The sequence below is a fragment of the Leucopleurus acutus genome (genome assembly GCF_964270905.1).
Source record: "Leucopleurus acutus genome assembly, chromosome: 7".
In the NCBI taxonomy this organism is placed as follows: domain Eukaryota; kingdom Metazoa; phylum Chordata; class Mammalia; order Artiodactyla; family Delphinidae; genus Leucopleurus; species Leucopleurus acutus.
Genome location: NC_139150.1, coordinates 50,934,395 through 50,958,815, shown reverse-complemented (window position 1 = coordinate 50,958,815; position 24,421 = coordinate 50,934,395). Strand labels below are relative to the sequence as shown.

Genomic DNA, 24,421 nt, shown 5'->3' with positions numbered 1-24,421 from the left:
CAGTTGCTTGCTTAGCTAGTGAGCAGAAATTAATTGAAAACCATGTGATATTTATTGGAAGCAACAGTTCCTGATTTTACTAATCTAGTTGAGAGTTTGCACACACACACACACACACACACACACACACGCTTGCACAATCGCTTGACAACTAAAAGCAAGGGATATATTATTTATTTATTTATTTTCAAATTTTATTTATGTATATATGTATGTATGTATGTATGTATATGTCCGTGTTGAGTCTTTGTTGTTGCACGCAGGCTTTCTCCAGTTGTGGTGAGCGGAGGCTACTCTTCCTTGCGGTGCGCAGGCTTCTCATTGCGGTGGCTTCTCTTGTTGCAGAGCATGGGCTCTAGGTGCATGGGCTTCAGTAGTTGTGGCACAGGGCTCATTAGTTGTGGCTCGCGGGTTCTAGAGTGCAGGCTCAGTAGTTGTGGTGCACGGGCTTAGTTGCTCCGCAGCATGTGGGATCTTCCCGCACCAGGACTCGAAACAGTGTCCCCTGTATTGGCAGGCGGATTCTTAACCACTGCACCACCAGGGAAGTCCGCAAGGGATATTTTATGTTAAACAAATGATTTAAGTGTACTTGATTACATATGTTTAGAAGGACTGGCAAATAAGATGACTAAGAAAAAGCAGGTATTACCATCAGGAAGAAATTTTATTTATTTATTTATGGTATCTTCCCAATTGTATTTGTTGTCCAAGAGACCCAGATGTTTGGTGAGCTCAGATTCAGGCCCACTGCTCCAGGCACATTGCTAGCTTGATGAGTTTTCTATAATGCTACAGATACCACGAGGTAGATAGAGACATTCCCTGGCTCCCAAGAAGAATTTGGAGATAATTATTTGGGATAATTTATGTACTGTGTTCTTGCTGTTTTAAATGTTGAGCAAGGCTTGAGTTAATTGGAAACAAACCAGTCTTTGACATTTCACCTTAAAGGATGAAGAGCGTGAACTATGTGATGTGAACTTTCAGTTTTCATGGAATTCTACTTGCTTCCTTGTTTTTTACATTTCTGTTTGGTACTATGTGTTATCTGCTATAAATACCAAATGTATTTAGACAAGTGGTTCAGGAATTTCTGAAAAGAACCAGAATGAAATAATTGCCAAAAATATCCTAAATTGTAGAGTGAGTAAAACTTCAAGCCATAACCTTTTATTTTATAGATTAGTTTTTTATTGTGGTAAAATTTATGTAACGTAAAGTATATCATGTTAATCATTTTTAGATGTACAGTTCATAGAGATTAACTTTTAATTTATCTTATAGATTAATATCCTCCAAATATCAAAAGATGATTAAAAACTATCTGTGTTCTGTAAACGGTAATTACGTTATATTTGAATGGACACACATACTACCTTGATTTAAGTGCAAGAAAAAATATTTTTAGACATGTATTTGACTAGATGAAGGGACAGCTTCATATCACATATAAAATCTCATCCATCAAATATTGCTCCTGGATTTACTAAAAATTGTTAAAGGTGGATTGGTAATATCTTTAGTGCAGGTTTAAGTGTTTCAGGATTCTAAAGTAGTATGTTTTTTGAAAAATTTGAGAAACAGCATACATAAGTTTCAAAATTTAACTACGAATTTAAAAAGCAGGGCTCGTGGACAAATTTTAGTGCCTAAAATAAAATATTTATTACTTCTAGGAAAAGTACTTTCTGAGTATTAATTATGTACTGATTGCCAAGGTTGAAAAATGTGATGTATTCTGGGCTTTATGAATCTGTGAAATAAGTGGAAAAGACTTGTTTTGCATGCCTGGTCATTGGGTGGTGCAGGACACTGGAGAACATTTGTGTTTAATGAGGATTTCTAAATAGCTGGCGCTCACCCTGAAACTGGTACTAGACTGGGCATGCAGGAGACTTCACACAAACTCAGAAAAATATCCTTCACCACCAATTCAGAACCTGGATCTGGTTGGCACCGTGGCATTTGGAAAGTAGGGGTCATTGCGGAGGTCACTTCTTGATTTGTTTCAGGCCAGTTGAGTCATTCTTTGGCCATTCCCCACAGGAAAGGCAACCGGCTGTGCCAAGATGCCTCTTAGCATTGAGGTGTTGCAGTTTGGGGGAGGGAAAGAAGGTGGGAGTAGGGACAGTAGGCATAGTTTTATCTTAACTACTTTATTCTTGTGGTTGATTTTTTTCACTTGCAAAGAAGAATTTATAACTTGAGATTTTTCACACCTTTCGATCACCTGCAAACTTTGCAGCATCTTGATTGTGCTTTAATTTGTGATTTTGTCTGCAAATGGTTACTTCGCTTCCCACGTAAATGTATGGGGTTATGATGTGATTGTGATCCTAATTTCATGCATTTTTATGCTTCCAAGTATTCTTCATGGGTAGTCACTGGTGTCTCCTTTTGCTTTCCTATCCTTAGTGGAGATAGTGGACCCAGTGGATATCTATCTCAACCTCCTTCGGACCATCTTTGACTTTAATGCCATCAAGAGTCTGCTGACTGGGCCCAGCCAACTGAAGATCCGAATTGATGCCATGCACGGAGGTAAATGCGTGTTCTCCTACCAAGTGGTGGGCAAGAAATGGTAAAGGAGACCTCAGTGTGTGTTGGGTTTCTGGGATTAAGAGGAAGGCTGGATTTATAGATATTCATACAGTGTGTGTGTGTGTGTTCAGGTATTTGGGATGCTCTGGAAAACTTCAGGGCTCTAATTTCTGTCTTTTGATGCAAATGAAAACAAAGCTTGAACAAAAGGTTTTGAGGCTATGCCTGTTAGAGTGGAGATAGCAAAACTGTAGTTACTAAAATTTTTTTTTTTTTTTTTGTGGTACGCGGGCCTCTCACTGCTGTGGCTTCTCCCGTTGCGGAGCACAGGGTCCAGATGCGCAGGCTCAGCGGCCACGGCTCACGGGCCCAACCACTCCGCGGCATGTGGGATCTTCCCGGACCGGGGCATGAACCCGTGTCCCCTGCCTCGGCAGGCGGACTCTCAACCACTGCGCCACCAGGGAAGCCCTCAAAATTGTTTTTGATACGTACACAGTTTAAAAGGTCAAATAGTTCAAAGTTTATTATGAAAAAATCCATTCCCAACTCCTTCCCCCAATTTCCTACTTTTCAGAGGCTACCTTTTTTTTTTAAACTCTTTCAGTGTTTTTTTTTAAAGTATTGATCTTCCTGTTACTAAATACTATGATTATAATGCTCCTTGTCGATTTTTCAGTTTGGAGCATTACTGACTTCATACCATGGAAGATGAGGTTGTAGCTCTTTTTCACCCTCTCCGGTCACTAAATCCAAGCACAGTTCCTTAAACTAATTATATCATCGTTTTGGGAAGATCGGTATCTACTGTCTACATTATCATAACACTGCTGAGCCATGAAAAATACTGTAATTATATTTTCCTTACAGAACAACTTCTTCTGTGGAATTAGTAATTGTCCTGTTTTCTCACTGTTTAGGTTTTGTGAAGTGTATTTACCACTCTTAACCCTCATATTCTCCCAGTGTCTAAATCTTCTCTCACTTCATTTTCCTGGAGACCTGGGATCTCCTCTGCTCTGCACTGGTTGCTCTGTGAGCTGCTGTTGTCCTGGAATCTCCACTTAGCATCATCCTGTAATTCCCTTTACCCCTTTCTTATGGTGACTCTCCTATTTCTGGATCCTTTGTCTTCCACTTTCTTGATTTACTCCTACATTTTGGAGGAACAAGTTCTTCAGGAACTCTGTGAGAGAAAGCTCATGGGAGGTAAATGTTTTGAGTCATTGTATATCTGAAAATGCCTTTTTTCTGTGCTCACTCTGAATTGCTATTTATCTGGATATAGAAATCTAGGTTGGATATTATTTTTCTTCAGAAGTTTGAGGGCATTGCTCCATTGTCTTCTAGCTATTACTACTGAACTCGAGAAATCTGATGCTGTTCTGATTTTTAATCTATGGTGTGAAATCTTTCTCTGTTCTTTTCTGGAGGCTTTTAGGGCCTTTGACATATCTTCAGTGTTCCTTCTTTTCACAATGATGAGTCTTAGTGTGAGACTGTTTTCCTCTATTGTGCTGAGAACTTGGAAGGTCCTCTTAATCTAGAAACTTGTGTCCTTTAATTCTGGGAAATTTTCTTGCATTACTTCTTGGATGATTTCCTCCATTATTTTCTCTTTCCTTTCTTTCCAGAATGGCTGTTGTTTAGATATTGGCCCTACTTGACTGATCCTTTAATTATCCTATTCTTTCCCCCACCACCCATTTTCTTTCTCTTTGTTCTTTGCTACTTTCTGGGAGATTTCCTCAGCTTTATCTCCAAGTCTTTCCATTAGGTTTTTCATTCCACTATCATATTTTTAATTTCCCAAAACTTTTGTTTTGTTTTCCAAATAATCTCTTTGTAAAAATAGCTTCCTATTCATCTTTCATGAATGCCATATCTTTTTTTAATAAGTCAGGTTTACTGAGGTATATAATTTATATGTAGTAAAATTGATACCTTGTTGGTATACAGTTTCATGAGGATTGACAAACATATATAGTCATGTAACTACTCTGACAATCAAGATATGGAATATTTCTCTCACTTCCACAAGTTCTGTTGTGGCTCTTTATAGTCTTACCCTTCCTCCTTCCCCTAGTCCCTGGCAATCACTCATCTGCTTTTTGTCCACCACGCCCCCCCAACTGCCCCAGTTTTGCCTTTTCCAGAAAGCCGTATAAATGGAAGCATACAATATGTAGCCTTTTTCTTCAGGCTTCTTTCACTCACCATAATGTTTTAGAGATGCCTTCATGGTGTTATTCCTTGTTATTCCTTGTTACTATTCCTAGTTATTCCTGTTACTATTGAGTAGTATTCCATAGTAAGGATGTACTACATATTGTTTATCCATTCACCAGTTGATACAATTAGGGTTATTTTTACGTTTTGGCTACTACAAAACAAAGCTGCTATAAAGATTTATGAACAAGTTCTTTATGGGGATATATGATTTCCTTTGTCTTGGATGGATAAATACCCAGGAGTGGAAATGCTAGGTCATATGATGTATATGTTTAATTTAATAAGAAACTGCCAAACTGTTTTCCAAAGTGTACCGTTTGCAATACCAGCAGAGTATGAAGGCTTCAGTTTCTCCATGTCCTCACCAACACTTGGTATTGTCAGTCTCTTCAGTTTTAGCCATTCTGTCACATCTTGTTGATCTCTATTAGGATATGACTGAAATATACTTTAAAATATTTTTTCTCTCTGTGTAGTTTCTGCTTTCTCCAGGTTGCTTTTTACTCTCTTTGTTTTGGTCTCATGTTAGATGCATTCCTCAAAAGTTTGGTGGTCGTTGGCTGCCTGGCATGTTTAAGAGGGAGGTACTAAAAATTTTGTTGGGAGCTCTGAGCCCATGTGTGGAACTTATCTTCCAAGGGCTTCACTCTGAGGTCTTCTGGCTGGGCTGTTTTGCTTTTTCCTATTGGGCTGGTTCTTTTCCCCAGAAAAGGCTCTTTCAGTTTCTTACCTTAGCTTTATCTGGCCTAGAGGGAAGACAGCTTCTCTTTCCAAACAGTTTGAGCGATGTTTTGGATTTGAGCCTCACTGCCTAGCTTGTACTGTGCGTTCGTCTCTGAATCAGTCACTCTGGTTGAGGGATGGAGGATACTGAGTGGCAGACCTAGGTCACCTCCCCAGCCTTAGGGTAAGTAGGGTTTAGCCACATCCTGATCACATGAACTGAGATGGGAAAAGGATTGGTTCTCCAAAGGAAACCCAAGATGCTGCTACTGGAGGAAGGGGAAAGGGGTGCTGGGCAGGAAAAAATCAAAAGATGTTCACTCTTTGAGGTTTGAATTGTATTAGTGGAAAATAAATGGAAAGCAGTACTTTGATATATTTCAGCCAACAGGATTATGTGCTGATCCCCAAGTGTGCTTGCTGTATGTTCTACCCCAGGCTCCGTTCCCTTGCTTATAGTGTTCTTTCCATTTGGATGGCATCCTCACTCCTGTCAAATTTATATTCTTCCAAGTCCTCCCAGAAATGCTGCCTTCTTCTTGAAGCCTTGCCTGTGGTCATTTCTTCTTTCAAGCCATTGGATCGTATTATTTCATAAATATACATTGAATAGAACTAGTCTTACCATTGCAGTCACTCACCTGTAGATTTGACTCATCCCACTGCTAGACTGAGAGCCCAGTAATGTCGGAATTGGGTGCTTTGCATCCCTTGATGCCCTCCATTCTTCACATAGGAGTTCCGTGTTAGGCACTCCACGGCTGTGTGTTGAACTGGAAAACACAGCTCCTTAACATTTATTTTGTAAAATGTGCTTAGTTTTATATGCTTCAGTGTTTTACAGTGTTTAATTATACACTTGGCAGAGTTAAAACAACTGTAGAGACAAAGAATGTTGCTAGGGCCTGTTAGTGCTTTTGCATATATTCAGCTGAAGCTTTTCGTACATAAAAAGTAACAGTCAATAAATCATAGTTAGGTAGTTGATTTATTTCTGGCAATATTTTAGATAAGTTTTGGAGAGAAATTTCATGGAACTGGATTATTGAATACAACTTCTATATGCCTGACACAGTCACTGGCACATAGCAGATGCTCAGTGAGTAGTAGTTGAAGTAAATATTATTCTGTGTTGTGTCTTGAGAAAAATTGTAGAATTTATCTTTTTTTTTCTTGTGCTATTAAGTCACCTTCTTGTTCTAAGCAGAGCAAAACACCCTTGGTTGCGGGGGCGGGGGGGGGGCAGAGGTTCTGCAAAGATCTCATATTGCTGTGTATTTTTTTCAGTTATGGGACCCTATGTGAGAAAAGTCCTGTGTGATGAGCTGGGGGCCCCAGCCAATTCTGCAATCAACTGTGTTCCCCTGGAAGATTTTGGAGGGCAGCATCCTGACCCCAACCTGACATATGCAACGACCCTTCTGGAAGCTATGAAAGGAGGGGAATATGGGTTTGGAGCTGCATTTGATGCTGATGGGGTAAGTAGGAAAGTTTTCTGCATGCTGGTCCTTTTGCTATATAATGAGCCAAGCACTGGAAACCAGAGAGCTATTGGATACCTCTGGGGCTGACATGTATGGGGCATATGAGCCCTAACTGGCTCTGCATCTGCCCTTCTATCTAATGGCCAAGTATTGCGCTTAAATAGCCATTATTTTCTTTTTTCAAGTAAGCTTATGTTATAAAGAGGTTATTTCTTTTTTAAAAAAATGCATGCAATACGTCTTTATTATGGCTGATTTTGTTGAAATCACCATGTTAAGAAGCGAGCTATTTTAGCAATAATCTCTGTTCTCCATTATGTTTGGGGGAAAGTGTGAATTAAGCATATAGAGGCTACTGAAGCCTGAGGAAGTCATCCACATTTCGACAGGTGGGATATATTCCCAGTCGTGTCAAGATTGTGGGCCCTATAATGTTCAGAGATCTTGGTTTCCCATGCCCTCTTTGGCTTCATTCAAGTTGTTTTATGTTGTTTAAATGTGGAATGGCAGTAAAGTGGCTTGTAATGATGATGGGAATGGGCTGCTGGCAGCAGATGCCTTTGCCTGAACATTTTCACACATTCTTTCCCACAGGACCGTTATATGATCCTAGGCCAAAATGGCTTCTTCGTGAGCCCTTCCGACTCCCTGGCCATCATTGCCGCCAACCTCTCTTGCATTCCGTACTTCCGTCAGATGGGGGTCCGAGGGTTTGGGAGGAGTATGCCCACCAGCACAGCCCTGGACAGGTAAGCAAGGATGTCACCATGAAAGCCTTCATGGCAGGCCTCTGATATCAATGTTCCCTTTGCTGGTAGCTGTCACTTATACTCCCCTACTCCACTGGGAACTTGTTGAAAGCATGGGAACTTAGAGACATGCTGTAGTATAGTGGGTAGGCGTGTGAAGAATCAGGTGGCCTGAACTTGATTCTTGGTTCTGCTACTTTTTAGCTGTTGGGAACTTGGGGGACTTATTTGATTTCTGTGCCTCTGTTTTCTTATTTTTAAAACGAGGGTTATAACAGTATCATCCTTACAGGGATTGTTATGAGGTAGGATTGAGGTGATTCTTGTAAAACATGTAACAGAATGCCTGGTTCATTGTAAATATTTCACAAATGTTTAGTAAGAAAACTTACTAAATATGTAAGTGAGGTGGAAAGAACATGAGTCTTGAGGTCAAGTAATATTATGTTAAAATGCTCGTTTGTATCATCATCAGTTATGTAAAAACGGGGAAGATACATCATAGGTTTGTTGTGAGAATGAAATAAGATACTCTTGGAAAATGCCCAATAGGAGACTCACTTAGTAGATAGAACAGTTTGAGGTTTCTTTCTCCTGGCCCTATCCATCCATCTTTTACCTTGTCTTATAAAACAGTGAATTTCAGAGACTAATATTTTCAAGCAACATATATTATTGTGGAAGCAGTATTTGTTTATAGTGGAAAGTTAGAAAACACAGAAAAATAAGAAAATGTAAACATCATATCTCTCTGCCTGACTTACTTTTGTTAATTGATAAATGTATATTCCTTATGGGATCTCTTTATATACATATATAATATACATACATAGTTCTAAATCATATATAATATACACAATATATAATACATATTTGCCTTTTTGTAAAAACCAAAAGGAGATCTGAAAGTACAGACTGCCTTGTAACTTGTTTTTTTTTCCTATCAACAATCTCCCACTTTGTATTAATACATTTTTATGTCATCTAAAACCAAGATCATATTAAAATTTCCTCCGAGTGTCCCCAGAATGTCTTTAATAGAGGGTTTGCCCGAAGCAGCATCCTGTCTAACACCATACATTGCATCTGGTTGTTACATCTCTTAAGTCTTTTATAATCTACCACAATCCCTTTATCTTTTACTTAATGACAGTAATTTTTGAAGAGACCTGACCAGTTGTCCTGCAGAATCCCACCTTCTGGATTTGTGTGGTTATCTCTGCATGGTGTTACCATTCATTGAATCATTCATTAAGTAAATTTTATATGCAGTGAAATGAATAATCTTAAGGCTACAATTCAATGAGTTTTGAAAAATGTATCCATCTGGGTAACAACCATCCAGAATAAGATATAGAACATTCCCATCACCCGCTATAGTTCCCCCATCCTCCTTGCAATACCCCTTAGGCAATCATTGTCATAATTTCTGCTGCTGTATTTAGGTTTTGCCTGTTCTTGAACTTCACATAAATAGAGTCATATACTATGCACTCGTTTGTTACTGTTTTTTTCATTTAATATATACTTTTTGATTCATCCACATCCATTGCATCTGTCACTAGTTCATCCTCCTCCGTTGCAGTGTAGTATGCCAATGTATGAATATATCACAGTTTACTTTTCCAGTCTCCTCTTGATGAACATTTGGGTTGTTTCCACTTATTAGCTACTATGAATCATGCCATTATAAGCATTCTTACATGTCTTTTTGTGGACACATCTACATTTCTTTAGTTAATATCTAGGAGTAGAATCCTGATTGTAGGGTAGATGTATGTTTAATTTTACAAGAAACTGCCAAGCTATTTTCCATCGTGTACTCCTATTTGCAATGTGTGAGAGTTCTAGTTGCTTCATATCCTCAACAACATTTGGTGTCGTCAGTCTTTTTTATTTTAACCATTCTAGTGAGTGCAAAATATTATCTTATTTTGGTTTAGATTTACATCGTTCTAGTGATGTTGAGCTCATTTTCATATGCTTATTGTCCACTTGTGAGCTCTTCTGTTACGTACCGGTTCAAAATGTATTTGCTCAATTAAAAATGCACTGTTTGTCTTTTTGTTATTGATTTATAGAAGTTCTTTATATATTCTGGATAATACATCTTTTCTTTTCTTTTGGCCACGCCGCTGGCTTGTGGGATCTTTCTTAGTTCCCTGACCAGAGACTGAAAGCAGGCCCTTGGCAGTGAGAGTACAGAGTCCTAACCACTGGACCACCAGGGATTTCCCTGGATAATAAGTCTTTTGTCAGATATATGTATTACAAACATTTTCCCCCTGTCTTTCACTTTCCTTTTCAAATTCTTTATTTTTTTTAACATCTTTATTGGAGTATAATTGCTTTACAATAGTGTGTTAGTTTCTGCTTTATAACAAGTGAATCAGCTATACATATACATATATCCCCATATCTCCTTCCTCTTGCGTCTCCTTCCTACCCTCCCTATCCCACCCCTCTAGGTGGTCACAAAGCACCAAGCTGATCTCCCTGTGCTATGTGGCTGCTTCCCACTAGCTATCTATTTTACATTTGGTAGTGTATATAAGTCCATGCCACTCTCTCACTTCGTCCCAGCTTACCCTTCCCCCTCCCCATGTCCTCAAGTCCATGCTCTATGTCTGTGTCTTTATTCCTGTCCTGCCCCTAGGTTCTTCAGAACCATTTTTTTTTCTTAATGGTGTCTTTTGATGAGCATAAGTTTTCAATTTTGATGATGGCTAATTTTTTTTTCTTATATAGTTGGTATATACTTTTTTTTATCCTCTATAGGAAATCTTTGCTTACCCAAAGGTCAAAAAGATGTTTTTCCTATGTTTTCTTCTAGAATCATTGTAGTTTTAATTTTTACATTTAAGTCTATGATGATTTTGAATTAATTTTTGAAAATTAATTAATTAATTTTTGGCTGCATTGGGTCTTCGTTGCTGTGTGCAGGCTTTCTCTCTAGTTGTGGTGAGTGGGGGCTACTCTTTGTTGTGGTGTGTGGGCTTCTCATTGTGGTGGCTTCCATTTGCTGTGGAGCATGGGCTCTAGGTGCACAGGCTTCAGTAGTTGTGGCACGCGGGCTCAGTAGTTGTGGCCAGCGGGCTCTAGAGCGCGGGCTCAGTAGTTGTGGCACACAGGCTTAGCTGCTCCGCAGCATGTGGGATATTCCTGGACCAGGGCTTGAACCCGTGTCCCCTGCATTGGCAGGCAGATTCTTAACCACTGTGCCACCAGGGAAGTCCCGATTTTGAATTAATTTTTGTGTGAGGTTCACTTTTTCCCCATATCCAGTTGTTATTGAAAACAATTTACTTTTCCCTTGATGCGTTTGTTAAAAATCAGTTGACCATATATATGTGGGTCTATTTCAAGATTCTCCCTTCTGTCCCATTAATCTGTTGTCTATCCCTATGCCAATATTACATTGTCTTGATTATTGGAGTTTTAAAGTAGATATTTAAATCAGGTGACTCCTCCAACTCTATTTTCTTTTTCTCCATATAGACAAAGTTATGTATCTTAGGTCCTTTGCATTTCTATGTACATTTTAGAATCAACTTGTCATTTTTTTACCAGAGCCTGTTGAGATTTTGATTGAGATTGTGTTGAATCCATAGAGAAATTTAGGAAGAATTGCATTTTAATAATATTGAGATTTCTAGTCCGTGAATGTGATATAGCTCTCAATTTATTTAGTTTTCTTTAATTTCTTTTGCATACTTTGTAGGTTAATTTCTCTTATGTATGTTTTGTAGTTTAGTGTGGAAGTCTTACACAATTTTTGTTAAATTGATTCATGAGTATTTTATATCTTTTCATGCTATTGTAAATGGAATAGTTTTATAACTTTAGTTTTCCAGTTGTTTGCTGCTAGTAATTAGAAATATAACTGGTTCCTGTAAATTGATGTTTTGTTCTTCCATCAGTGGGGAGATGAATCACATGCCTTTGGGATGCTCCCTATTTTACTTCTATCCCTCAGGTGATATTGATATCAAGTCATGGTGATGAACCAAGCGTCAGCCTAAAATTCTTGCCTAGCAGCACCAAAAAGTAGGACGTATGATTCCATTTTTTCCCCTTTGCCTCTGTTTACATCTTTCTTTAAAAAAAAAAAAAAAACTCAGTGAAACTGTAGAGAGCAAAGCAAAAACCAGGCCATCTCTAGAAATGGAGAACCCAGAGTCATAGAGGCTTCTGAGTCCTATGTGGGGTATTTAATATTGTGCGAGCATATTTAATAACACCTTCCACTTATACAGAATCTTATAATTTAGAAAGAACTTTCGGAAATTTGAACTCACTTGATTTTTGCAATAATTTAGTAAGGTAATTGGGTAGGCATTAACTCTCAACATATTAAAGATGTTGAACCAGTTATCAGAGAGGTTAAGTGACTTGTACAAGGTTACACAGCTAATAAGACAGCAACCCAGGATTTGAAACTATTGCATCTGCCCCATAACTACAACTTAATCAGGATGGTCCCTGAGAAACCAGTTGAAAATATTGCTCAACTCTCCTGTGGGGTAGTCAGCAGCTTTCCGTACCCTGGCCAGGAGAGGCTGGTTTTATTCTGACAACAAAAACCATTTGTCCTCTTTTCTCGTGGAAATTTCCCAGTAGTTCTTGATTTCACTTCATCCCCCCTTCCCAATAAATCTCTGTTTCGGTCAGAAACCAGAGGCCTTGCTTAGAAATTTCACAAAGGACCTGTTCTGATATGTAAGTGACCATCTAAAAGGATTATTCATGCTTGCTGGTTGGGATTCAGAATTCTGTGGGGCTCTGACGTGGTGATTTGTTTTGGGTATGTGATCTCTTGTGGAGTCCCAGGTGGATTCTCATGATGGACGCTTTATGAGCTTCTTTCTTCTTAGTAAAATAAATGCACCCTCAAAATTCTATCTTGACAGTGGTTTCCCATATAGGTTATTTTTTTTAATTAATAAAATCATAGGAATGTACCCATAAATGCCAGTCCCTGGCAGAATGGCAACGGAGTGGCTGAGACACATTCAATGATGCACTTGCCCAAACTCCTGGAATTCCCCAATAAGGGGGGCCTGCATCGTTGAAGCTGATGAATTATTCAGACAGACTTTCATTGTTCACAGATAACAGTTGTTCCCCGAGGGAAGACTTTTAGTATCTTTAATTTCTGCTCTTACAGTATCACTGAAACAAGGATTCCATTTACCCCAGAATAATACAGTTTCAGTCTTGAAAATGGCATTCTTTTGGGGCTTTGTCATTCTGAATGTGTCTGATTTGTGGTTGCAGATGAAATAATTTTGCTTCAGATTATTTGAGAAGTAAAGCACATTCACGCTATGTTTGTGGCCCAAGGTCTGTCTCCACCCCATGAGGAGGTATTAAATAATCCTCAGTGTCATCATTCTTCAGTAATATTTATGAAGTGCCCATCTGTGTTTGGGGCTGTGCTGAATGCTGTTTTAAGTAAGGCAAACACACTCAGACTTGAAGTCTCCTCGTTAGAGATATTTAGAGCCTCAAACACAGCAAGCATCCTTGTATACACTACAAGGGAGCGAGATCTGAAAAGTATGTTTTGACTACAAAGTCCGCCATATAAGGTCCACCACCCATAAACATGATGGTTTTTGCATTTTGTGTCACTCCTGTTTTTCACCATTTATTCACTGAAGAAATATTTATTAAGGGCCTTCTAGGTCCTAGAAAACTGTCCCTTGCCCTGATGGAATTTACAGTCTAATGGAGAATTTGAGTAATAACAAGTAAAGAAAAAAATATAAGCACAAATTGTAATGCATGTTCAGGAGAAATGAACTTGGTGTGGTAATAATGGGCGGGTGTGGAACACCCTACTAAGGTAAGGTAGCCAGGGAAGGACTTGCTGAGGAGGTTATGGGTAGGATCAAAGATTGGAAACGTGCAGATGGACCTGGCTTTGATGCTGAGATTAGAAATGGCCCATAACACATGTGAAAATACTTATTTTTTCAGAATGTAGTCTACAGCTATTTGTTGCCAATCCCCAATGTGAAATATGTACTGTAGCTTTATCTTAAACATATTCAGGCAGTCACTGGAATGCAAACAGTGTTAATCCTGCAAGTATCTACTGATCTACGCTGACCTTGGTCCTTGCTACATCCTTTAGATCTGTGCCATTTTGTCTCCAAGGTCAGTCAGGATGCACGGCAGTAAGGGGAGAGATAGTGTTGTGAGCTAATATGTAATTACTCAGTCTCCCATACATCCCTTGTGCTATAGAGTGATAGGAATTATGAGAGAAAATACCCTTTATTGGAGTACTTATTGCCCTAAAACTCTCCATAGGTATTTAGGTCAGGGTCAAGGGAGAAAAGAGATGGCACCCTCAAAAGGGTTTGCTAAAAAGAATTTTGTAATAGTAGCTTAATGACCTGGTCCACAGAGGTATGGGTGAAGATAATGAAGGAAACCAAAAAAATCAAGAAGTGATGGAGAGGTATCCCAGGACTCACAATATCAAAAAGCTATGAATCCTTCCAGGACTAAAGGGTCAAGGGAGGGATCAGGGTAACCATAGCCTGGTGAGGTTTGGAGTTGTCAGGGACTGAGCTTGTCAGGGAGGTATAAATACTCCAACTTCTCTCTTTTCCCACCCTCTGATTTCCTGCTGATACCTCCTCTTGACCAAACCCAAGTGGAAGACAGAGGGTAACCTGTGGAGCCCAGCCTCCTAGGGAAGTGAATAGGGCAGAGATGGGCATAGAACGTAATGGGGACTCTTAAGGTGGAAGGGGGCAAACAAAGAATAAGCAGCGTAACCAGTACAACGGCCAGTCTTTCTGGTGATCTCTACCCGCTTGTCTCCCAGTCTTATCCTTGTCCTAGTTTTTTGGAACTCGGGTGTAGTGAGTTGAGTTAATCATGCTCATCATTGAATAATCCTTTCGTAATTTGTCCAGTGGGAGACATTTCTTATTATTAAAAAATTAACGTATTTCTCTTTTCTTTGACTACCTTTCCCCCCAGAGACAACCACAAATGTGTGTTTATTGGGTGTCCTTTTGTTTGTGTATGTTGTTTTATTCACATGTATTTTAAATGATTGTGACTAGTACTGTATAATAGATTGTATTTGGTTTCTTTTTTCCACTGAAGACTTTGTGTTAAGATCCTCTCAGTGGCTCTGTGTGCATCTAGTGTGTTGCTTCTAACTGCTGCATAGTAGTCCATCGTGTGTATCCACAGGTCACCTCTGTTCCCTCAGCTGTGAACACTCAGCATGCCTCTTACCTCCCATTACAATGAATAGCCCCTTGGGATTTATGTGAGAATTTCTTTCACATGTGTATCCAAGGGCAGAGTTTTTGGGTCAGAGGCAGTGTGTATACTTAATTTGACCAAATCCTGTGTTAGATGTACTCTAGAATGGCTTCACTAGCCTGCTTTGCCCACCAGTTCCTGCATCTTCAAGACCAGGCCAATACTTTTATTGTCTAGCTTGCTAGTTTTCCCCCAGTAGAATAGATAGAGAGTAGTATACCGTTGCTGTATTAAATTTTCATTTCTCACGTTACTAATGAGCATCTGTTCAGATGCTTGAGATACTTGGGGATTTCCTTTCTATCAATTGTCTCTTCTTGTCCTTTGCCCGTTTTTCTATTTAGGGTTTTCTCCCCTTTTTGATGGATTTGCATGAGTTCATTGCATATTGTGGATATTAGGCCCTTGTTAATTTTAGGCACTTCTAATTTTCATCCTTTTTCTTCAGACAGAAATGAACCTGTGTTCTATATCCAAATTGCTGTCAGTAGACAGCTCTGCTATATACAACTCAAATTTATTATGTGTAAATAGCAATTTTTAAAAATGTTTCCCTAAAATTGTTCTTTTTATGTTTATTATCTGAGTGAATTACCTATCATAATCCTAGATTTCTACTTCTTCCTCATTCCCAACACACCATTAGTCACTGGGTTCTGTTAGAAAAATCCCTGAAATAGTTCCTGAGTCATTCTTTCCTCTCCGTCCCTATTTTTTACTTTCCTACTTCAGGTTCTCATAATCTTTTGCTTACACTATCGCAATAGTCAGGGAACTGGTCTCCTTGGCCCCAGACCTCCTCTTCTTTATTCCATATTCTAGAACACCTCAAGAGCGATTGTTCTAAGGCAGAGAGCCATGCACCTCCCTCCCTTGCTTAAAATGACTTGGTGGAGGGCTTCCCTGGTGGCGCAGTGGTTGAGAGTCCGCCTGCCAATGCAAGGGACACGGGTTCGTGCCCTGGTCCAGGAAGATCCCACATGCCGTGGAGCGGCTGGGCCCGTGAGCCATGGCCGCTGAGCCTGTGCGTCCGGAGCCTGTGCTCTGCAATGGGAGAGGCCACAACAGTGAGAGGCCCACGTACCGCAAAAAAAAAAAAGTCTTGGTGGCTTCAGAAGCCTGCAGAATGAGATCCTATCTCCTGATTCTAAAACATGCATAATCTCTGGATTACTTACATCTCACTCTTGCCTACCATTTTTATCCTGCCCTCTAGACGTGTTATGCTGCTTACAGTTTCCCAAATTTGATGGCCTCTCACACTGATGTGCCTTTGCATATCCTGCTCTCTTTCCTTGAAATGTGTTCCCTTTGCCCCATCCCACCCCACTTTGTTCTTCCTGATCTTTCAAGACTTGAATCAGCATCACCTTCTTAGTAAGTATTCCTTTGATGTCATGTTTCTCTACCCCAAAGCAATACACAGAACTTGCTCTTTAGAGATCCTTTTATCACAATTGTCACAGACATTGAAAACATATACTTGTCTGTCTCCTAATGTCCTGTAAACCCCCCAAAGGTGAAGGTTTTAGCCAGTAGCTTGGCATAGAATAGGTTCTCAGTATGCACTTATTAAATGAATGAATGAGATTTTTTCCCGTTTTGGATACTTCTTATTTGGGAGAAAAAGTAACTAGAATGCCACAGCTCTACGAACAAACATGCTTCTTTGGACATTTTTACAAATTAAATTTGTCGATGCTATCACCTGCTTGCACAGGAAAGTAAGTATACTGAATGATAAGAAAATGAATGATGTATAATTGCACAGTCTTTTTTGGGGTCTAATAAAACTGTGCCTGACTTATGATTTTAATTTACATTTAGGTAAGTTTGTAGTGAGTTGGATTTTAGTAATGATATGTGGGTATTGATTATAACAATAAAGATGAGATAAAAGGAAGCAACGACACAGCAGTTATTTCCTAGTCAATAACTAAAAACCACAGCCTGAACTTAAGCTCAGGTTTCTTTCTTTCTTTTTTTTTTTTTTTTTTGCGGTACGCGGGCCTCTCACTGCTGTGGCCTCTCCCGTTGCGGAGCACAGGCTCCGGACGCACAGGCTCAGCGGCCATGGCTCACGGGCCCAGCCACCCCGTGGCATGTGGGATCTTCCCGGACCGGGGCACGAACCCGCGTCCCCTGCATCAGCAGGCGGACTCACAACCACTGCGCCACCAGGGAAGCTCAAGGTTTCTTTATTTCTTGCCCTGCAAAGTAGGGTGAGGAGCGAGGAGCTAAGTAGGACAGTTTGAGCATGCCTAGCATTGCCTTCCTCTATGCTTTTTGTGTTCACCTATTGGAGAGGATGCTGGCAATGATTGAGGCCTGCTTGTCAGTATTTCTGAGAGCTGGTGTCAGATGAGAAAGCAATTTCATGCCTACGTTCAGTAGAGGGCACTTATAAATTAATTAGCTAAAGCGAGAGGAATAAATTGGTAACATTTAAGACTAGAGGCTGCAAGAGCTTTGGAGATGTTGGATAAACCATCTTTTGTCAGTTGTTCAGAGCTGTCTTGGGTTTTTGCTCTCCGTGTTGATCAGAAAAACAATTTTGGATGAGCATTAAGTGACTTGGGTTCCAAAACATATAATCATCATCACCCTTCCATGTGAACACAGGCAAACCATTTTTAGAAATCAGCTTTCTCTGGCCTGCTGTATTTGCAAGGACTCTTTGCCACTCTTTGGTTCTGTTTCTAGAAAGGCATAGTCATTGTTAATGGTGTCCAGCATCCTTTTCTCAGCCCTTCCACTGACTTGGCACTTGTTGGCACTTGGCAAGTAATTCTGACCATTGGTGGGTTCTGCCAGTACTGAAAGAAGTTCCTTTACACCACTCTGGGTGATTGGGGATTAAAGAGCATTTTAAGCAGGGGTTTCGATGCCAGTCAGTCTAGAGCTAAGTGGATGCAGTTGGTCTCCAGTGGGAATGTTGACTTTACGACCTGCTTTTATTTATTATCTCAATTTTAGTTTTTGGCAGGTGCATTTGGTTAATAGCCTCCTTTCTTTTTTGTGACTTAAAGATATTTATACACTTTAAAAATCAATCCCATTCGTTAATGCAGAGGGGCATGAGGTGATTTTTTGGGCTGATAAGAATGTTCTATATCATAATTATGGTGGTAGCAATACAACTCTATCTACCTACCTATCTGTCAAGTCTCATGGAACTATATACTCTTAACATTGGTGAATTTTATTTTATATCAATTATACCTTGATAAAGGTGATAAAAATAATCAAACCCTATTTATTTGAAAGCAAAACAAAGAACTTGTCTTGGGTCTCCCTTTATGATTGGGGTCATGGATCGTGACTCTATTTGAATGACCCCAGATCTCAGCATCAAGGCTTGCATTTACCAGACCGTCAGTAAACACCGGCTGGTTCAGATGAGTCCAGTGGTCTTCGGAGTCGCTGTACACTGTCTCCTTCTCTGTGGTGAGCCAGAACGTCAGTGTACTACCTGCAGGCTTGTCTTGCAAAAGACTTCCATTTAGAGCTGAAAGTTCTAAGACTTCAAGGTCATTAGTCAAATTTCTTAGTGACGTAAATATGTAAGGAAGACAGGATAGCCCAGCGTAACTCTTTGCTTGGTCAGTGTAACTGTATGCTTTGTCAAGCAGCCAGAGAAGCTTGGCACTTTACAGTGCTTTTACATGATGGAAGATTATGATAAATCATCTCAGACCTGAAGATCCTCCTGGAGTGAAAGAGCTTTCTGTACAAAAAAAAAATGGACTTTTTGTATTCGCTTTATAGTTTGAAATGAATTTTGTAACTCTCACCGAAAAATGTTTTCTAATGGATTTTAAACCTCAACCTGTTAGGGTAGTGTTAAGCTGAACCTGTTGGAACACTGCTTAAATTGCTAAATATCATCAATTTCACTTACCCATCAGGCTGAGGGAAGAATAGTATCGAAAAAGCATGCACAGGGGAATCGAGAAACTGCCCCAAAGTTTTGCCCGCTCAGCACAGAGTAAGAGGAAATGCATTTTTATTTACAGTGGATTCTGTTACAGTATCTTGTTTGATATTCACACAAACCCTCAGAAGTATTTGTATCAAGTGCTATTATCAACATTTTATTTATAGAAAAAATATAATATTTGGAGATTAAGTAACTTGCCTACAGTTGCCCATCAAGAATCTGGAAGCAGTCAAGACTGGTGCCAGATTGTCTAATTCCAAGTCTCCTAATTTCTTTGCTGTTCCTTATTGTTGAGAGCAGGAGACCATTCTGATTATATCAGAATGTCATTTGTGTCTATTGGTGTGTGTGTCTGTGTTGGGGGACCTATGTGTGCGGTGGATGACATCAGACAAGCAGAATTAGTTTCAACCCCAAGATGTCTTGTAATTTGACCTTGAACATCACTGCTGTTTAGTAAAGCTCTGGAAGAAGCAGTTCTTGGCTTTAATTTAAGACTTCCAGGAAACTGTTGACCGGAGTTCAAGGCAGCATTTGAATTTTATACCCTTACCTCAGGATTTGCTTGCAGTAGTAAGATCAGCAGTGGCTCTACGAAAAAACCTTTATCAGGTTTCGGCAGCCTTTCTCCATAACATTCTGTGTAAAGTGGGTGAAGCTGATAGGATTCCTTCTAAGAGTTTTTAATCTTAGGCAAACAGCACTGATGAGCAGAAACATAAAAGATACCAATTAAGTACAATGGGATCTTTTAGTAAATAATGTGCTGCCAGTTGTATATAAGATATCGATGCTTAGAAAAGGAAAAGAAAAAGAAAAAGAAATGGTGTCAGCTCCTGTCTGTATGCCCCAAACAGGTGAGGATAGAATTCAGACCTGGGAGTCCACTCATCTCATCTCTGATCAGGTTTCTGCCTGAGGTTTAAGTTTGTCATTTGGAATTCCAAGTTCTTTTACAGTCCCTGATTGCATCAGTGGTTTATATCCTAGCATGGAGGAAAATTGTTTGGTAAGTTGTTGCCTGTATTTAAGAATGCAAGTTCTCTATCCAGGACTTACAAAGAGATTGTATCAGTCAGGATCTTTGTGCTGCAAATGAGAGAAAACTAGCTGAAATGGGACCTAAATAATAAAGGGAATGTGTTGGTCCACATTAACTGAAGTAGATTTGGCCTCAGGTGAACCTTGATCCAGCAGGTTAGTGATACCTGAATATTCCCTCCTCTCTGCTTGGCCTTAGGAGGTATTACTTTCATCCTCAGGTGTTCCCTGCCTTTGGCTCTCCAGGCTCTCCCTTTGGTGGAGCAAATGTCTGCATGATTTCTAGGCCTCACGCTCTTACACTACCTTGTCTAAGAGGAGTTTTTAAAATATTTTTAATTTTTAATTTTTTTAAACATCTTTGTTGGAGTATAATTGCTTTACAATGGTGTGTTAGTTTCTGCTGTATAACAAAGTGAATCAGCTATACATATACATACATCCCCATATCTCCTCCCTCTTGCATCTCCCTTCCTCCCACCCTCCCTATCACACCCCTCTAGGTGGTCACAGAGCACCAAGCTGATCTCCCTGTGCTACGCGGCTGCTTCCCACTAGCTATCTGTTTTACATTTGGTAGTGTATATATGTCCATGCCACTCTCTCACTTCGTCCCAGCTTATCCTTCCCCTTCCCCGTGTCCTCAAGTCCATTCTCTATGTCTGTGTCTTTATTCCTGTCCTGCCCTTAGGTTCTTCAGAACCATTTTTTTTTTTTTTTAGATTCCATATATATGTGTTAGCATATGGTATTTGTTTTTCTCTTTCTGACTTACTTCACTCTGTATGACAGTTTCTAGGTCCATCCACCTCACTATAAGAGGAGGTTTTTTTAAATTGAAGTATAGTTGATTTACAATGTTGTGTTAGTTTCAGCTGTACAGCACAGTGATTCAGATATATAGATAGATAGATATATACATACACACACATATATATATATGTGTGTGTGTGTGTGTGTATATATATATATTTCAAATTCTTTCCCTTATAGATTATTATAAAATATTGAGTATAGTTTCCTGTGTTATACAGTAGGTCCTGTCCTTTTTGGGTATCTATTTTATGTATAGTATTGTGTATATGTTAATCCCAAACTGGGAGGATAAAACTCTGTGTGTGTGTGTGTGTGTGTGTGTGTGACAAAGCTTTTCTAGAAAGAAGCAACTGAGAACATGTCCTTGAGTCTTGACTTTGGTTGGGGTTTGTATCATCTCTGATCCATCGGTTCACTGAGGCCATGAAGGGTGGGAGATGCTGAAAGTTTTAAGCCTTTTCCCCTTATTAAGTGGAGCTAGGAGGACAGTCATTCCTTCCCATACCAAATGACAGAGAATGGATGCAGTTTTCCTCCAAAGCAAGATCTTTTCTTTCTCTTTCCAGAAGGAGTAGTGGTAGCAATTTAGGACCCAATAGATGACAAGGGGATGTGAGCTGGGTGAGTGCATTGGGGTGCAGTTCTGGAGGGAGAATTCAGGACCTAGTTAAGAACTCAAGAGGCCCTTTTTCTTGTTACCTCCTCATACCCCAGCCGATCCTCTGCTACTTACGTAACTGACAACAGTGTTAGAGTGGTGGTGCTTACCCTGATCCTAGCATATGCTTGAGGATTCATCTGTCCTCTTTCCCATCCTCTTCTCTCTACGCTTCCTTCCTTTCTGTCTCCCTTCCTCCATCTCTCTTGCTCTTTCCCTCTTTCCTTCCTTGCTTCCTTCTTTTCTCCCTCCTTTATTCCCTCCCTCTCTCCTTACCTACCTTCCACTTTGTCATTCTTCAAAAACCATTTTTAACACCTACTATGTGCCAGGCACACTGCTAGGTGCTGGATACGCTGCTGAAATTCATCTCCTCTTCCACATCCTTTCCTCCTTTGTCAAACATCACCATCAACAAAATTTATTAATATTCTCCATGGAAGGTATTCTGCTAGATTCACAAAGGCTCATGACTTCAGTCTGAATGTTAATGATAGACTTGGAGAGTGTTTCCAAATCATGACGTTGTATCCTGCAGCTTGCCTTACACAGATTCTACTAAATTTAGGAGTGGGAGAGAAAAGAGAGTACGTGTGCTAGAAAAAGAGGACATAGGTTAAGGAGTGCAGACATTTCTGCCTGCCGGTGTACCCAAATGTGTGCGTGCATGGAGTGGAACGTGGTTCTCTTTGACTTTCATTGGCCTCTGCACTCAGACTACCTGGGTTTGAATCCTCTGCTCTCTGGCTCTGTGACTTTGGGCTGGTTCCCTAATCAGGGTCTTCCCTGCTAAATGAGATAATAACAGCATCATTCTCATTGGGATTAAATGAGGTAATGTATGGACAGTGCTTAGAGGAGTGCCATTCACAGTGAGAGCTCCAGGAAGGTTAGCTGTTATTATCATGATGATGGAATTTTAAAGATAACAAACTCAAGAATGGGCAGTGGATTCTAATAACTAGTCTGCAGTTCTTCCACACTAAGACACTGGGACTAAACTTAGAGCCCATATCCCCCATGTAGCTAACAGTTATTGAGTGGTGTTCCTTCTATGGGTCCCTCACATTTCACAGTACAACAAGCTTTTAGAAGACTGCTGTGTGACCCTCAAATATCTGCATTTGGTAGTTTTTCAGATTACTTTGTAAGGAATGATTGTTCATTTTCTTTAGCTCTTCTCTGTGTGTAAATGGAACCTTTCAACTAGGGATCGAGGATTAGACCCATTGCCATTTGATCTTTTGCCTTTTTATTAATATCCTTCAGAGTTGTTACAGATGAAAAGTTCTTTGTTCATAGAAGCACTTGGACCCTGAACTGTTGGACCCTGGAAATCCCATCTCTTTAGAAAAACTGTCTTTATGGGAAAACATAGGGTTTCTTTTTTTCTTTTAAAACACACCTGTGTCTGTCTGTATTTTGGCCAGAACCATGAAACCTCCATACAGAGTTCAAAGTTTTTTTCCTCCTGCTAATTCTGATGCTGGGATTTTGGTGTTGTGTCATATATACATCCCATTAAAATACATAATGTGGTTTGTGTGCGTAACATAAGCACTTGCCCATTTCACAGTCCGTTCAGTATTCAGCCAAAAGCTAAAAAGGTAAAATAAGAGAAACATTATGACCAAATCAATTGCTCTGTGATATACCCGTGTGTGGGGAGGAGAGGACAGAGGAGAGATTTGTGAAAGTGGCTTTCTTTGTTATTAATATACCACTAGCTACTTCCTTTCTTAACACTTAGCATCTCAATCCCAATTTATTGTTGTAATGGTTGTTTCCTGCTTTTATAATGACTTCTAAAATGTTTATAAGCTCCTCTGTAGTCCGTTTATTTGCAGACTCATTAGCCAAGTCCTCTGGTGCACTAGGGAGAGTCTTGGGGGGTGGAAGGGTAAATGTTCCTCCCTAAATGAGGTATATTTACGTGAATATTATCAAAGCAGGTGGGTGCCAGGAGCATGAGACATTTGAGAATGAGAGTTGATTTGGACAAGGCTGTTTGGATTTTTGGTGGAAATTTCCATCTGAGGACCAACTCCTGAAGTAGGTCAGAGATCAGGGGCTGTGTTGTGGCTCTGGGTGGGCATGACATCGAGCCAGGGCAGGGTGACGAGAGGGAGCTCTCACGGAGATACGGTAGAATCAAACAGAAAAGGAGATATGTGTGTGAGCATGTTGGTACTTCTGACTGTACTACTGATTCTTATCATTTCTCAAAGCCTGGCTCTCCCCTTCTAGAAGGGAAGTAGTCAGGGCTGGTATAGTGGCCCTTCTCCACAGGGCTCCCAGGGACTCACACTCCTTCTAGCTCATTGCTCTGCCTCATGTGGGTGTAGCTTGTGCCCTCATGTTTCAAGATTGCAGGAGCTCCCACTACCATGTCTGCATTTTATGCAGCTACTGGAGTACAGGATAAAGAAGAGCAAAAGGAAGAGCAAAGATAGATACACAATCTTTTTAAAGAGGTTCACAGCCTAGATATTTGATGCTTTTGCTTATATCCTACTTGCCAGAACTTAATGATATGGCAACACCTAGCTGCAAGGGAAGCTGGGACATGGAGTCTTCACTCTGAATGACCATGTGCACAGCTCAAAATCAAAGGTTTTCTATCAAGAAGGAAGGGGAGAATAGTTATAGTGGGACAACTGGCAGTCTCTGCCATGGGTTTAATTTAGGTGATGTTCTAAACATTCTGTATAGAATATTGTAATCTATGCAGTTATAAAATATTATTTTCTCTAACATTTGACATGGTGAAAATCTTTTATTCTTTTCTTTACTGAACAAGTTAGGATGATGACATAAATGATGACGATATGAATGATGATGAGGAGGAAGAGGATATGATATTCCTAATCTACCAAAGAAAAGATAAACCGAAAGGACAACTGAATGAGAAAAGTCTTATTTCTCATTTTATAAATAAGTA

At 39.9% G+C, this 24,421-nt stretch overlaps 1 protein-coding gene across 1 annotated transcript in view; it reads left to right on the top strand.

Annotated features, from left to right (window-relative positions):
• Positions 1–24,421, top strand: part of PGM5 (phosphoglucomutase 5) — a gene marked incomplete at its 5' end in the record, with an annotated part of 189,651 nt that overhangs the window by 32,687 nt on the left and 132,543 nt on the right. The window contains 3 exons of the mRNA XM_082841975.1: positions 2,419–2,544; positions 6,787–6,977; positions 7,578–7,732. Of these exons, the coding sequence (XP_082698101.1) occupies positions 2,419–2,544; positions 6,787–6,977; positions 7,578–7,732 (472 nt within the window). The remainder of the gene's footprint in view (positions 1–2,418; positions 2,545–6,786; positions 6,978–7,577; positions 7,733–24,421) is intronic.